The 16,980-nt window shown below is 43.5% G+C and overlaps 1 protein-coding gene across 2 annotated transcripts in view; it reads right to left on the reverse strand.

Moving 5' to 3' along the window:
- CUNH1orf101 (chromosome unknown C1orf101 homolog) overlaps positions 1-16,980 on the reverse strand; it is an 83,518-nt gene that overhangs the window by 17,745 nt on the left and 48,793 nt on the right. For both annotated transcript variants that reach the window (XM_019549767.1, XM_019549768.1), the window contains 5 exons: positions 15,751-16,243; positions 14,981-15,455; positions 11,240-11,679; positions 10,205-10,263; positions 1,550-1,625 (listed from right to left, as the gene is read on the reverse strand). In XM_019549767.1, coding sequence (XP_019405312.1) covers positions 1,550-1,625; positions 10,205-10,263; positions 11,240-11,679; positions 14,981-15,455; positions 15,751-16,243 — 1,543 coding nt within the window. The remainder of the gene's footprint in view (positions 1-1,549; positions 1,626-10,204; positions 10,264-11,239; positions 11,680-14,980; positions 15,456-15,750; positions 16,244-16,980) is intronic.

The following is a 16,980-nucleotide window of genomic DNA, read 5'->3' on the forward strand; positions in this document are numbered from 1 at the left end:
CCCTCTCCTTCCCCTAACCATTTCTGACTTTTTCTCTCTGCTTTCTCTAGCCCTTAAGTGATTACAAGTAATACTAGGTAAGCTAGGCTAAGTTCTTGTATGCTATTATTGTAATAAGCCCCATTTATATTGTAAATATTGTTCTGTTTACGTTTGTATTGATTTTTTTTTACTGTTTTATATTGTATTTTGCATTGATATTTATTGTTTCATATTAATATTGTATGGTTTAGGCCTGTGTCTGTAAAGTAATGGCAAGTCTCCATCTTGTCCCCTGCCCAGGCATACCCTATTGTAACTGTGACTCATACCTACCCCTCCTATGTAAATTGGTTCCTGAATAAATGGGGATGAATGAGGTGTTTGAGAAACAATGTCAGTAGGTCTAAAAAATAGCTCCCTCTGAATGGCCAAACCATCAACTCAAGGACCCAGCCATCACCCTGCATTGACCCTCCCTGGTTCAAGATTTGGAAGACAAAGACTGCTGCAGAAACCAGCCAACCCATTGTGCCAAGGCTGCACATACTCCGTATGAACATCTGGAACCATCTGGAATAGGACTTTGCCTGGACATGCTCTCATCATAGGAGATCATAGGTAGTCTGCCCCATAAAAAAGGATAGTGAAGACTGATTCCTTGGGATGCCTTCTCCATCTGGACCAGCACCATGCCACACTATCTATCCACCCAAGGCCCTGCTGGCAACGCCCCTCAGGACAACACCTGCTGGACAAAAACCCCAACTGGTCATCGAGGACCCCCTTCCAGCCTGGATAGGTAGCTATCACCCCCACTCCCTCTTCAACCAAGGACTTGGACTCTGTTTCTCTTCCCTATTTGGACTCCAACCCTTCCACTGACTCTGTCCTGCTACCATTGTGAGTGCATGTGCAGGAACCAATAACTTCACTGGGCTGTGTAGTGTGTCGTCTGTTTAATAAACCTGTTATTTTGAAACCCTGAGTTGAGTTTCCTGTTTCCTCCTTGCCACCACTTATCTGCCCCCTGATCTCTCAGCTTTCTGCCTATCTCTCTCTTTCCTGCCTGTTTTTCTCCCTGCCACTGGGCTTTTCCCTTGCACCAGTGACTTCAAGTAACCCTGGGGCACTTGACCTTAAGTAACCCCAACTTGCCTCCAGTCTTCCAGTTCTAATTCTGGCCCCAGCAACTTTCATTCTCTGATCTTTAGCCTCCCATTCATCTCCCTCCTTCCCTTCCTTCTGGAGATCTTTGACCCTTCATTCCCCTTCCCATAGGAATCCCCCCAGTGACTATCCCCTTGATAGTCACCAAGCACCCTAAGCAGACACATACACCCCATACCACCCAAGTTAGAAACTCACCTATGTGTAGGTGGGTGGTATATGCATAAACTGGCATACTATATCTCTATCTATATCTCTAAATCTGGGTAAAATTAGGGTCCTGGTAACATCTATAATAAAATTCCAATTGATGTCAAAGGAAGAGAGGCTTACCCTAAGAATCTAAGATGTAAGACCACTAGATTTTATCCAAATGAGTTTTTTGAACTATAAAACTCACCTTCCTGACTGTTGAACATGCTCTTCCAGTCATACTAGGTCGCACTTCAACTGTCATGACACCAGTGGTTTCATTTCTATATGGGAAACACCCCCATACCACTGTCAGTGTTATGATTTTTTTTATATTTGTTTCAATATAGATCAATAATAGCACCAAATTAACTAACAAACTATAACCACAGCAATGTATTTATGTTTAAAGGTGAAAGGGAGTTTTTGCCTCATAGGTCTCAAGAGCAGATGCAGAGGGATAATCTGGAGCATATTTACTGGTGGATTTCTGGATCTAGAGCATTCAGGCAGGAACAGAAAGGGAATGGTCAGAGAATAATTGAAAATTAGGGATGGAAGGGACCTCAGGATATCATTTAGTCCAACACCCTGCTCAAAGCAGGACCATCTCCAACTGGATTATTCTAGCCAGGGCTCTGTTGAGTTGGTCTTTAAAAACCTCCAAAGATGGAGATTCCACCACCTTTCTAGGTAATCTGTTCCAGTGCTTCACTCCTAATATCCATCCTAAACTTTCTTTCCTGCAACTTGAGACCATTGCTCCTACTGTTATGGATTCACCCCAAAACCAAGTTGCCTTTAGGGTTCACAATGTGGCATACATGGATATTTTCCCAAATTAGGTTTACCCCTGTGGTGTTTGGTCTCTATTTGTAGCTAGTGTGAAGCGGTGTTCAGTTTTGTCATTGTTATGCCTGTATGTATTATAGGACATGATATAAACAAACTTTTGTAATTTCATGATGCAACTCAAAGGTAGTCAAGTTAGGTATTTAGCACATACCCAAGGGGCATCCTGGCCAAACATGTAGTTAAGAAACAGAAGTGGCTGTACTTACAAATGGTCAGGTGTGGTAGTTACTTCTTCTCACACCCAAGAGGAACCCAATCCCTAGACTAGACAGCATGTTGATTTCATAGGCATTAGGGCTGGAAGGGACCTCAGAAGATTACTGAGTCCAGCCCCCTGCCCAGGGGCAGGAAGTCAGCTAGGGTCAGAGGATCCCAGCAAGATAAGTGTCCAAACATTTCTTAAAAGAGTCCAGAGTAGATGCTTGCAACACCTCTGGAGGGAGTCTATTCCAGGCCTTGAGGGCTCAGACAGTAAAGAAGTTTTTCCTTATGTCCAGTGTCACAGGCTGGGGTCCCCAGGGATGGCTGTGATACCCCTAGGGGGCTCCCTGACCATACCAATCCTGCCCCACGGGCACCCTCTCTCTTTCCTGCCATGTCTTTCTATCACTGTAATAGATAGGGAGGCTGCCCTTAAGTTTATATTTTGGATATGACCCTGCTGGACCCCACTGAACCCTGTGGGTTCTCAGACCCCTTTTGGGTCCCGCTCCAAAATGGATGCCTTATGGGATACCCTCAGCCTTATGGGCTAGATGCGTGGCTCCAAACTGCTGCTTTACCACGCTCCAAGCCTTGCAGATGGTATACAGATGTTGCCTCCTTGTATTGAAGCCTCAGCTTAGTCCAGCCTCAGTAACTGTGCCCTCTCTGGTGCTGGGGTCCACTCACCCACCCAACACTCCACCTTCTCTGGTGCTGGGGTCCACTCACCCCCCCCACACTTGACATGGCACCCTCGCTGGTACCAGGGTCCCCACACTGTAGTGGGCCCCCAGTGAGTCCTCCACCTTTCCCAATAGCTTCAGCCTGATCCTCTGGTCTACAAACAGGAATCAAAATATAAGCCCCTGGGCTATAACATAATGCAATCAGTTCAGGGGGTGCTCTGTCCCTTTAAAACATTAAAACTCCCCCCCCCATAGCACTAAGTGTCTTGCAGGCCAGGGTCCCTGGTGAGCTCCTGGAGCCTCTTAATCCTACCAGAAGTAGCACAGGCAGTATCTCCATTTGGCTTCCTCCAAGAGAGCTCCTTCCCCCTTGGCTGCTGACAGAGAACTGTCTCTCTAGTCCCAGCCCTGGGGTTTATATATGCCCCGGGCCCTGCCTCTTCCGGTCAGCTGACCACCTGCAGGTGCAGGCTAATCCCCTCATCCCTGCTGCCATGGTAACTTGCAGGTGAGGGGTTCCTAACTGACTGGTAGGGCTCTCTCCCTAGGCAGTTTCTGCCCTTAAAGGAGCAGGCACCTTAGTGCCCTGCAACATCCAGCCGAAAACAGTCTTGGAGAAGTTTGAGACTGTTGGACCTTGTCATCCCTTGGGGCGCTCTAGTGAACAGGCGTTCCCGCAGATCCTGATACACACTCCTTATGAACTTATAGGCAGCTACCAGGTCTCCCCTGAGCCTGTACTTTTCCAGGCTGAAAAGTCCCATGGCTCTCAATCTCTCATCATAGGGCCTGTTCTCCTGCCCTCTGATCATACACGTGGCTCTCCTCTGGACTCTCTCAAGCTTCTCCACATCCCTTTTAAATTGCAGAGCCCAGGACTGGATGCAGTACTCCAGCGGCACTACAGTGGGAGGATGACATCCTGAGATTTAGTTGAGAAGCATCTACGGATGCAAGCCAGAGTTGTGTTTGCTTTACCAGTTTTGACATCGCATTGGTGGCTTATGTTCATCTTGTGGTCAATCATGACCCCCAAGTCTTTTTTGGCTGTGGTGCTAGTGAGCATAGCACTATCAAGCCTGTAAGCGTGCTGCGGGTTTTTTTCCCTAAGATGGAGTATCTTGCATTTGTCAGTATTGTATGTCATCAGGTTTATATCCACCCACTTTCTAAGCCTATCCAGGTCAGCCTGCATCACCAGCCTATCCTCAGGTGCAATGTTCCCTCTAAGGTGTAGAGATCCATGAGTGTGCCACTTCGGTTCATGAGTACACTGTTTTGGTCCGTAAGTGTGCCACTTCAGTCTGTTCCCATTAATAGTGTAACAAATATATGACCACTTGAATAGTAATTGAGTTCTGCTTAAGCACTCTTATGTATTGCTTCCTGGCCGGCTCTATTCCTGGGGTCAGTATGGGTGCCCCTGTCAAGCAGGGGTAAAGCCTTGCTGATTCAGCAGCCGCCTGTCATCCCGGCATTCCTAGTTCATGCCGTCTTTGTCTGCTGCTGGCACAGAACCTCCGCCTCCTCACTGGCTCTCCCCGCAATACTGCCAGTGGCTGCTTTTATCCCTGCCAGCTGGTATGTCTTCATGCCATCACCTGCCAGCTTTAATTGCATAAAGGTGCGGCTTGTAAACCATGCGGGCTCTTTTTTTTGATCCTCTGGTGTCACTCCTCTTGCAAGTAAGTAATCGTTCTGTATTTCTTTCTTTGTTTCTTTTCGTGTTTCTTCCCATGCTGTGCCCCGCGGGTGGGGCTTCCTGGTCCCTCTTCTTCCTATCCCCGGGACAGGGGTATTATACATTCATGAACAGATTTAAGAGTTAAAATTGTCACTTGCCACAAACAGCTGGAGGGTTAGGTTCTGATTCTCCTCACACAAAATCAGATACCAGCATAACCGCAGTACTTGAGTGTGTATTGATGAAGAAACTCCTATAGGTACTTACACATTAAATAGCTTTACCCAAACATTGTGCCAAAGAAAAGTAAAATAAAGAAAGCAGTAAAAGAGTTCTGTGCACTTTCAGGAGTCATGTAAACTGCTTACATGCAATGATTTCCTTCTGTGGTATTTATAGGCCCATATTTTCCTTTTCATCTATGCCTTTGAAAATCAGCAGTGACTTAACTGAAAAATAGAAACTTACAGTGGTGTAAAACTTGTATGAGGGGGAAATCACATGCAGGACCAGCCAAAAATCTTTGGGGACCCCCTGCAAGATGTAGTTCTGTGGCCCCCTGATCCCTCCCTGGGGCCGGGGCCAGGGCTGGGGCTGGGAACTCTTCCCCCACTCAGCTGGTAACTAAATGAATATCTTGGCACACCAGATGCAGCGGAAGAGGTGGTGGATTCCAGCCACAACAAGGTAAAAAAAAAACAAACAGCTGGAGTAGTTCCCCGGCACCACAAGGAGGCACTCTGTCCCAGCCCCTGTCCCCGCCCCCACCTTGCCTCGCCTTACCTTGGGGAGGAGGCCGTGGGGAGGAGTGAGGAGCTTACATCTGGTAAATATCCCAAGCCACCAGGCTCCCGATACCTCCGCTGCGCTCTGCGACCAGCTCCTCTCCAGGTGGGTGCGCGGCATTAAGAAGTTGGTGCACGGCAAGATTTTAAATTGTGTGCAGCCATGCATGTGTGCACCTTGGAGAGAACCTTGCTCAGGTGTGGATGTTCTACCCCAAAGTTTAGTGTCATCAACAAACTTGGCCAGTCCACTTCTGACACCAGTGTCCACATCATTAATAAAGACGTTAAAGAGAACAGATCCAAGGATGGATTCTTGGGGGACACCACTGGTTGGGGCGTACCATGATGATTCACTTCCATTGACTACCACTCTATGGGTTTGGCTGCCAAACCAATTCCCCAGCCATCAGACTGTGATGTAGCTGAGCCCACAGTTGGCCAATTTTTCTATGAAGAGATCATGGAAAATCAGATCAAAGGCTTTTTTAAAGTCCAGATATATGATGTCATTCTCTTCTCTCTTGTCCATGTGGTATGTCACTTGGTCATAGAAGGAGATGAGATTGGTCAAGCCAGACCTACCCACAACAAATCTGTGCTGGCTGTCCCTCAGGATGTTGCCCTCAGCCAGCTTATCCAGAAGGGTTGCCTTGATAATTTTCAAGAATGGTTTCTTTGATGATTTTTTCCAGAATCTTTCCAGCCATTGAGGTCAAGCTGACTGGCCTGTAGTTCCCTGGATTTACTTTCCTTCCTTTCTTGAAGATGAACACCATATTAGCCTTCTTCTAATCTTCAGGCACTTCATCTGAGTGCCATGAATTTTCAAATATCTTTGTCACTGGCTGGGCTCCTTAAGTACGTTGGGGTGCAATCTGTCTACACCGATGCTGAGTATAAATTCACCCTCATCCTGACCGTCCCTCAACATGCGAGGCAGGGAGGTCCCTTTGGGCTGATGAAAAACTGATATGAAGTACCCATTAAGCAGGTTGGCTTTTTCCTGGATGTCGGTTGTCAGTTGTCCCATTTGGTTTAGCAGAGGTCCAGTGTTATCCCTGCTTTTCTTCCGACTCCCCACATATCTGAAAAAGGACTTTTTATTGTCCTTGATACGTGTAGCCAGTTGGAGTTCGGTTGCAGCCTTGGCTTTCCTGGTTCACTCCCTACAGGTATAGAACAGTGCAAAATACTCATCCTTAGTGGTGATTCCTGTCTTCCATCCTTTATAAGCCTCTCATTTTAGGCATAGGAGGTCCACAAGTTCCCTGCTGAGCTAAGAGGGTTGTTGTGCCCTTTTGCTACCTTTTCTCCGAGATGGGATGGACATCCCTTGTGTTTTCAAGATTGCTCCCTTAAGGAGCAACCACTCCTCTTGGACTTCCCTCCCTGTTGAGTCATGGTCCTTTAGGGCCTCGACAACAAGCCTCCTGAGCTTATCAAAATCAGCTTTCCTAAAGCTGAGGAAAGTTGATGATGTGTGTTTGAACAATAGTAGACATTCCTATTCAGAAAAGGCCACGTGTTGCTCCTTGCATGGATTGAAGCACTGGTTAAGTAGATTGGCCCCAAAATTTTGTTCTGAAAGTTACCATTAGTCACAAGGGGCAGATGCACTATTAGTTATGTCCTACTTGGTGGAAAGAGAAAACTCACCTATATAACATTAATTCTCCCCAGAAATAAGAAGGAGATTTGGAAGGTACAACATCTTGTGCCTTACAACACAGCAGGGTTCAGGAAAACTTTAGGGAAGAGGGACATTTTTGGGCCCCAGTTTGAGTTGGTAAAGAAACTAGATGCTCCCAAAACTTTGAGAATCTCATCTAGGGCTCAGCTGGCACAAGCTGAGGGAGTCAGTGAACTGGCAGCCAAGAAAAGTCATCTGCTGGCCAAGAAAAGTCATCTGCAGAGAAATAGCTGGTCACAGGGGACTGTTCTGAAGCTGTTTCTGAATAGAAAAGTAGTGTGAAACCTTGTATTTCTGACCTTTTATATTTGTCTTATCTCTCTCTCTCAAATTATAGTTACTTTTGCTTGCATGTTATACCTATTCTGTAATAAAATCCTTTTCCTGTTTAGCTTTGTTGATTGTCTGTGACAAGCATGATGATGATATAGCAACTGTTGCTCCATCGAAGTGGGGATCTGCTTTTTTTTTTTCTGTTTTAGCAAACCCAGGGTGATAACCCCAAAGAATGGCAGGCCTTCCTCTGCTGGAGCTGTGAAGAGCTGGTTTGGGTTGGCTAAAGGTAAAGAGTGACCCCAGGAATAACTCCTGGAGCAAGATCTATTCTGTCCCTTAAGGCCCCATCTACATATTACACTTAAAGTGTGATTAACTAGTTAATCACACCTTAAGTGGTCACCTGGCCACATGTTCAATTAATTAATGGCATAAGAGGAATAAGCTACGAAGTTATTCCACAAAATATGTATAATAAAACTTTGTAGCTGCTGCCTATCACACCATTAATTTGAATGTGCTCCTAGGGGCTCCACTATCTGGAAGCTTTATCAGCTGATTGTAGCTCCCAGCTGGGGAGGCCCATGTGCACCTGGGAGCCTGGGAGCTCCCAGCTGATGCTGGCTCTCAGGCCCTGCACTGGAAACCCAATCAGATGACAGGGGCCTCAGCCATGGGGTTGTCCCATGCATCCCCATGGCCAGAAGACTGCAGCTGAGGTACAGTTGCAGCTGTTGAGGTGCTCCAGACATCCCTATGACTGAGAGACCACAGCTGATGCAATCTCTCATCTGTGGAGATGCGTCAACTCCACTTATTCCCAGAGGTACCTATGGCAGAAAGACCACAGCTAACATGGTGTCCTAGCTCTAGGGGTGCTTCATGTGCCCTTATGGCTGGGAGATCACATTAGCTGTGGTTTTGTAGTGACAGGGTTACATGAAGCAGCCCCATGGTTGGGAAACCATGTCAACTGTGGTCTCCCTGCTGCAAGGACTCCCGGAGTGCCCTGTGGCTGGGATCCCAGGTCAGCTGATGGAGCTCCCAGCTGCCGGAGTGTATAGTGTACCCCCATATTTGGAAGCCCCATCAGATGACCCAGGTTTCCAGCTATGGGAGCTTATTTCTTGCCCCTGCACCAGCAGTAAGGAGTGCAGGGATCCGATTCATGATCCCACAATCAGACCTCCTGCTATACATATGTGGCATGGCAGGAGGCACGATTGTGTGGATTATGCATTATATATCCTATTGTACCTTTACCTGTAGGTATAAAGGGGCCCTAAAATACACAGCAAAACAAAGGGGAGAAACTTGGGTTCCAGGGTCCCCCACAACATCTTAACATAATCCACAGCCCTTGCCAGCCTGATTTACAGGGAAAAAAATCCTTTCTTATCCCAAATTTGGTGATTGGTTTGACCCTGAGCAAAAGACCAAGATCCTGTAAGGAAGACACATCTGAGTTTCTGAAGTACCAGCATGAGTGATAGGTAATCATCAGGTATTGGTGTGGTCTACATCCTAGTAGTTCAGAGTAAGATGAAAAACCTCTCCAGAATCTAGTAGCATTCATGTGAGGGAAAATTCCATCCTGGTCCCTACAGGTTACCAATAAAATTGAAGTATGGGATTGCAAGACACCTACCACATTACATATGAGTAACTTATGCTGGAATGACTTATGTAGTACTGCTGTTAATACTACATTACCATCACAATATCTACAATATTACAGATGGCAAATCTCCTAACTTGAAAAGTATTATAACCAACACAGAAAAATTCTGTGAGACTACATAGTAATAGGTGGAGAGCAATTGATTCCAGAATTAAAAATACTAGCTGCTTAGGTATAAGTGGATTAAGTAATCATGAACTGATCACAATTATTATAGGCAAACAGAATAAAAGTCCAAACCAGAAATATGTCTATGCTTGATGCTTTAAAAGATCTGTGCAAGGGTGAAAAAATGAGGTGTTCAGTCAATTGGCAAAAATAATTTAAAGAAAAAAAGGATAAATTATAACTGGGAATTAAAAACATTTTACTTAATACTCAAAATACTTTCATAGGTGGGAAATAAAAGAGCTATACAATTTAAAAGCATATATAGGAAATTGAAGAAAAGGAAAGCTGATAATGATTAATAAATTGGCAAATAAGAATTATAGAAAATTTGATAAGGGAAGGAAAAACGTAAAAATTAATGGCCAGAAGAATTAAATAATATAATTAAATATAAAGTGTTTGTTAAATATACTAGGAACAAAAGGCAACCTAATGCTAGTTCATTACTAAATAGAAACAATATAGTTATTGATGATGCAGAAGAGGACAAGCATTCAATAAATATTTTAATTTTGTATTTCTTTATTTGATACCCCACCAATCTTTATTTCATTTGCAATGTTTCCAGCAAGGATTTGATTAATATTTTTATATAACTTTAATAAATTGAACCAAGCACTGATCACTGAAGGACCCCACTAGAAACAGCACTATTCTGTGATATCACCCAATTAAGAATTATAATTTGTAACACTTGCCCTTAACTATACAGATTTAAATAACTTTTAAGCTATACTCATCAAAACTACTGGCCACATATTTAATATACATGTAAATTGCCACCCATCTAATCATTTTAACTATCTTAAAAAATTTCTCAGTACTTACATTGTCTTCATATAATCAAGTGATTCACTATAGTCAACATTTTGATAAAATTTAATTGTCTAAAAGAGAATAAACAATAATGATGATTAGTAAAAATCCTTAAAGAACAAATTTCACAGTACAGCTCAAGGACATTTTAATGATACTAAGATCTTAAATAAGATGTAATTTCAATGTGGGTCCTAGATGGAGCTTACAGTCATCCTGAACTCATTATGTAAACCAGGGGTGTAAAACTCACACTGACCCCTGGGCCAGATTCAGACTGTGGAGCTCCCAAGGGATGGAAGAAGTTGTGGTGACCAGGAAGATTACGGTGGTTAACCAAGCTGTTGCTTGCCTCCTGCTGCTGACATGCATGTCCACTTGGACTCTGTGCCCCAAATTTTGGCTGTAAGCCCTGCCCCTGAATTCCTGGCTCTTCTACCATCCCTATGGGCCACAAGATATGGCTCTGTAGACCATATTTGGCTCATGGGCTGTAAGTTTGACATCTGTGATGTATAAAATTAGTTCCATATTGCCTACAAGTCTCATAGAATTTTTTTATGCATGTATCATAGAATTTGTGATCCCTGAGCTGCTGAACCTGTTTTCTCAGGTGGAATTTGAATTGTACATACACTGTGTTTACATGTTTGTAGTTTATGTTCTGCATATTCCAGATCTTCGCAATTATTTTTTAAATGCAAGCATGTTTGGGATGAAGGTAACTGGTAATAACATTTATTTTATAATTAACTAGTGATTTTTCTTACTAAGTAAACACATTTTAAACTGCAAAAAATATGTTTAACATTTTAGCAGAAAAGAGATGGCTCCAAGTTATTTCTGCTAGTAGAAACTCTGCTGTAGGGCCTCAGCAAGTCTGCTAGAAGATAAGCCTGAAGATGTTGGAAGCAGCCACTCCACACCCCTCTAACAATGTCTTAAGAACTGTGCAAAACATTGTTCGAGCAAAGCAAAAAAGCATATCAAAATACGTTATTTAGAAAGAAACTTCTTATATATAGGAACCATGTTCACATAACTCACCTGGTTTTTAGTACAGATTTCATGAGCAATTTCATACTCAACATGTGTCACCTGTTTCAATAGTTCTGGCCTGTGGATTCTCACATCTACAAATACACCCAGATTCTCCTGAAATAATATTTGTGCCCAAAATGTCACTTCATCCCCTTTGTCCAGATAATAGACATTTAAATCTATGTTGTGATGAAATGCTAGATATGGGCATTCATCAATAAGGCGGTAAGAGGCACCATGTACTTCCATTCTCAAGGGATAATTCTGGCGGTGTATACCAGAACTATTGATGACCATAATATAAAGGTTACCAGATGGATTCAAGTAAAGGACTGTGTTTTTACTTTCATTTTCCCATCTAGGGAGCAGTATAACATCTATTAAGTCAAATTTAAAAAAAAACATGATATTATTTTGCATCTTGATCACGATGTTTCCAGAATAATCTGCAAGAAAAAAAAATCCATCTTTACTGATTTAGTTTTTTTTTGGGTAGTAATTAAAATAATCTCAAAAAAGCGCTACAAACCTTCCTAAAACTGGAGACAAATGCATTAATATCTATAGATAGATAACTCATACCTTTTTATGCTCCCAACACAAATAGATATGGAGACATAATTCTAAGAATGCATCACTTTGAATAAAAACAGATCATGAGAAGATCTAGGAGCAGTCTACAGTTAAGATGGATGGACACAAAGTACAGATTTTCTAGGATTTATCATATTCCACTCTAAAGAAAGACAAAAACTGAAAGAGATTACAACTTGTCTCAGAGAAGCAAAATAAAGAAAAAGAGAAAAAAAAGAATCCCCTGGCTCCCCTCACCACCCCCATCATAGGCAGATTAACATATGGGTCACCAGGTCCTGGGCCCAGGGGTACCTGCCAATCAGGGAGTCCTGGATGTCTTGCAGGCACACAGTAGTCCAGTCTGCAAGAGGTCCTGCTTGGGGCTGCCTGGAGATGCAGGGGCAGCACCACCCTCTTCCTGGTGCAGGGGCAGGGCCAGGGCTGTGCTTGGCTAGGCTGGGAGTGCCACACCTCTGGGGGCTGTGGGTGGGAGTGGGGTGGGCAGGCAGTGGTAGTGGTGCTCGGAGGGGTGGCTATGGGGGGGCTAAAGTGAATTTTGGGGTGGCTATTGCCTCCCCAAGCCCCACCTAGTGCTGCCCCGGCGCATGTGCATGGCTACACAAGGCCAGGAACAGTCAGGCAGCCAGCTTCCTGCAGGTAAGTCTAATGAGAGGGAAGGGCTGTGGGGGAGGGAAGGGGCATGGCGGAACAGATCGAGGCCCGCATAGTGAGGGAGGGAGTGGGGGAGGGACTGGGGGCACTGCCCAGCCAGGGCATGGTACCTAGGGCGAGGGCAGGGAGTAGGACAGAGCTAGAGGTGGCTTGTTCAGGGAGCATGGGTGGAGGAGGGAGAATCCTGAGCCCACAGTGGACAACCTACATCTGCCCTCACTCCACTGGGCTCTGCTCTGGCTGTGGTGGTGGGGTGGGGGGGAGCCTGGGGAGCAGGGAGGAGAGGTGGGCATGTGCCGCTCCACCCCCCGCCTGGCTGGTTCCACCCTAACCTCCCCCGCATGGCACACAGGCCTGCCCCACCCTTGGCAGCGGCAGCACCAGGAAGGAAGGGGCCCCTTCCCTTGCTGCAGTCCAGCTCCTGCAGGTGGCCTCCAATTTTATGTTTGCCCAGGGACCCAATAAATCTTAATCCACCTCTGCCCCACATAAATCTACCTTATAAGACTCTTGCTAGAACAATCTCTAAAGACTGACATGGCTGGGAGTGTGAGATAAGGCAACACATTATACACATGGATCATTAAAACTATCCCAAAATTATTAGCATGACAGCTGGTCTGCTGTAATTCTATCATGTTTCCTTAAAGAACAAAGAATGAAAACCAAATGGAGGATGAAACAGGACATAGAACGTTGTGAACCAGATCAGTCTTCTCATGTATCACACCAAGTTGTTGCTTCTGTGCATGTCCCAGCTGAGAAACACTGGTATAGGATGAAAAATACTTTCTTTTCTGAAACCTTGATTTTCTTCTAAATTGCTCTGAACATTCCTGATGGTCAATGAGCACCATGCTGGCCTGGATGGCACAGGCCTGGCAGGTGCATGGCACTGCAGTGCCATGCAGTAGAGTCGGGATGCAAGCAGGCTAGGACAACTGGCTTGTGGCCTGCCCAGGAGGACACAGGGGCCTGGAGTGGCTGCAGGCTCCCTGCTTTTCAAGTCTGAGGCAGAGGCTGCCAGAGAGGCAGCCCAGCCCTGGGGCAGGAGAGGCTCCCAGCCTGGAGCTCTGGAGCTAGTCTCAGGCTGGCCCCCTAGTGGCAGGGCTTACCTGAGAGTAAACTTGTTTCCGGGTCATGTCTACACTTGCATAACTGTGTAGTAACTAACTGTGCATACATTTGCTACTTGCATTTGCAGGTAGCAAATTTATGCATAGTTAAGCATTTTTACTGTATAGTAAATGTGCACATGTGTAGATACACACTCTTACTGCTTAGTAAACTATGCTACTATACAGTTAAGCATCTCATGTAGACATGCCCAGAATGCCCTTGTTGCAAAGAAGGCTAATGGCATATTGGGCTGCATTAGTAGGACTGTTGCCAGCAGATGGAGGGAGGTGATTCTTCCCCTCTGTCCAGCACTGGTGAGGCCACATGTGGATTACTATGTCCAGTTTTGGGTCCCCTACTTCTGAAAGGACGTAGACAAATTAGAGAGAGTCCAGCAGAGGGCAATGAAAATGTTGAGAGGACTGAGGAACATGACTTCTGAGGGAATTTGGCTTATTTAGTCTGGAGAAGAGAAGACTGAAGGAGGATTTAAGAACAACCTTCAACTACCTGAAGAGTAGTTACAAAGTAGATGGAGCTAGACTGTTCTCAGTGGTGGCAGATGACAGAACAAGGAACAGTGGTCTCAAGTTGCACCAAAGGAAGTTTAGGTTAGATATTAGGAAGAATTTTCTCATTAGAATAGTAAAGCACTGGAACAGGTTACTGATAGAGGTGGTGGACTCTCCATCCATGGAGGTTTTTAAGACCTAGCTAAACCAAGCCTTGGGTGGGGTGATTGGGGATGGTCCTCTTTTGAGCAAGAGGCTGGACTAGATGACCCCCTGAGGTCCCTTTCAACCCTAATTTTCTATAATTTTACGACATTTTCAAGCACTACCCTACCATGGCAGCTAAATAAATATTACCAATAGACAGGAAAAGAAAAAAGATCAGTGGGACAAAATGTCAAAAATATCAGAGGCATGTATCAAGTGCTGCTGTTTAAAAGCTTCCTTACTAGTGGTAAGGCTTGTAATTAAAAGCTTGCAATTAAAAGCTTTTTGCAATTTAAAATCTTGCAATTAAATTTTTTTTTTGCAAAAATCTTGTTGGTCTAATAAAAGATATCATCTTTACCATAAGCCCTGATTGCTTTTTCCTCTTGACCAATACAGCTACAACCTGGACTCCTTACTAGTGGCACACATTCCTAAAAAATCCATGTTGGCAGTACTTGAAGGAAAAATATCAGTTAATTACCTTATAAATATTTCTGTCCAGCTAAAAGTGATGCATTTTAATCCTTATAGTCCCCTGAGTTTAATTATTTTAATAAATAATAGCAAATAATTGCTAGAGAAGAGATTTTTAGGAATTATCTTACTTACTTCTGCCTTATACTTAAATTATACCAAAAACCAACACTGTATACTTAACCTATTACAATTTGGTGAATACTGCTCCCATTAGTATATTCGGCTGGGGTCATATTTGTCTCATGCACTGGAGGAAATCCATAAGCTGTGTTGTTTCTATAGCTATAATACATAGATGTCTTGTTCCACAGCAGCATTGATGGCAATGCTGAATACATGAATTCCATCTTCATAAAACCCTTGGAAGGAGCACTTAAGAAAAAGTTTCTCAGAACCCACATATACCTATCTTCATTATATGTCACTACATAAAACATCCTTGAGGAGCTGCACCCAGTGCAGGCCACCAATAAAGCAATTTCAGCTGGGCATGAGTCATAGGAAACAGTGCCTAGAGATAAGGAAACATTCTCTGGGAATCCCAGGATCTTTTGTAGCTTTGATGTATCTGTTATTTTAATAAAAACATTGTCATCATATCCAAGGTGCAGTTCAGTTGATGTCCATATTGCTGTTGTACTTAATTTTCTCCCACTCTGTTAAGAAAAAAAACCCAATTAGATGCATAGTAACAAACAAGTTAATAAAACATGTCAACATCTCTATTAAAAAGCCTTGTGATAGATCTTCAGTCAATTGATAAAGTGCTACTGGAATCAAGTTACAAACTCAAGCTTTTATTTTTTTAAGTGATCTGAAAATAAGTTAGTTACATTTAAGCCACCTTAAATTCCAAATACTCTTTTATAGCTGGAGAAAACACAGAATACTTTACAGATCTAGTGAACTTATATACTTCAAAATGTAAAATGAAACTTTACTAAGACTTACCTTCATTGGATATTCAGATGGACACCAAAACCTTGACTGTACTCCAATAATTTCTCCTTCTGGTATATCGTAGTCTCTTCCAAGTTTAAAGAAACCATTAGACTCTCGTTTGTAAATATTTCCATTTATTAAAAACAAGATTCCATCATCTACTAAAGCCACAACAGTTACATTTTGAGCAAAGTTAGAGGTCAAAATGTGTGATGGAGCTTTTATTTCTTTAGAAGTTTTGAATCCATCATTTGTATGGAAAGTTCCAAAATCTGTCAACACAAGTGCAGTTGTTGGAAAGCATGCAGACCACACAATGTAGATGTCACTACCAGCTGGTGAAGAGAGGGAGATGTCATTTGCATTGTTAAAAAATGGCTGTTCAGGTCTGGAAAGCATGTAAGGAGTATCTTGAACAAAGCAATCTTGAAAAGCTATTGCCTTTCCACGGATAATTGTTACAATGTCATCTGAATTTGCAGGTACCTTAATTTTCCAGAGCCTGAAGATAGAAGAGGTGACAAATTGTCAAGATTTAAAATTAACAGACTAAGAAAAATACTTTATTAACATATTTTACAGGTAACAGCTCAAAACCAATTATACTTCACTTACCAACAATTTCTTTATGCATTTTAAACTTTTTCACATCGAATTATTCTAAAATGAGCTGTATCTGTGGTTAGTGTAATCTGCACATGTGCACTGAGACAGCTATTTGAACGATAGTGCTGTGGTTAGAAAGAGTGTTTACTTTAGAACACAACCATTTCTAGTTAAAAGAGCATACCTTGTCTCATTCCTCCAGGTCATTATCTACCGTGTACCCATTTCCACTAAATGCAAAATAAAAACAAAAGAGTGGGAAAAAAGACCACGATTTTCCACCAGCAAAACTAACTTACTGCTATCCCTCTAATGCTTAGTATTTCAGAACTAGCTGAGAATTGTACATCTAAATTGTCTTCTACACAGGAACAAGAAATATGCATAATTGAAGTTAAAGCACACAGATGAGTTATAACCAGGGATCCTGGTCTTCCCTGATAAAAAGTTGCAAATTCTCTAATAAACCCCCCCAAATCCATGATTAAAATAAAAGCCACCCCCCAGACCTGCTGGTGACCCTCACTCCACCCCAACAGCACCTACAAATGGGTCGCCAACTGGTTGGAGGGCCGCACCCAGAGGGTGGTAGTGGATGGGTTCTTCTCGACCTGGAAGGACGTGGGCAGTGGG

Source organism: Crocodylus porosus, unplaced genomic scaffold, assembly GCF_001723895.1.
Source record: "Crocodylus porosus isolate Cpor-Errol unplaced genomic scaffold, CroPor_comp1, whole genome shotgun sequence".
NCBI lineage: Eukaryota > Metazoa > Chordata > Crocodylia > Crocodylidae > Crocodylus > Crocodylus porosus.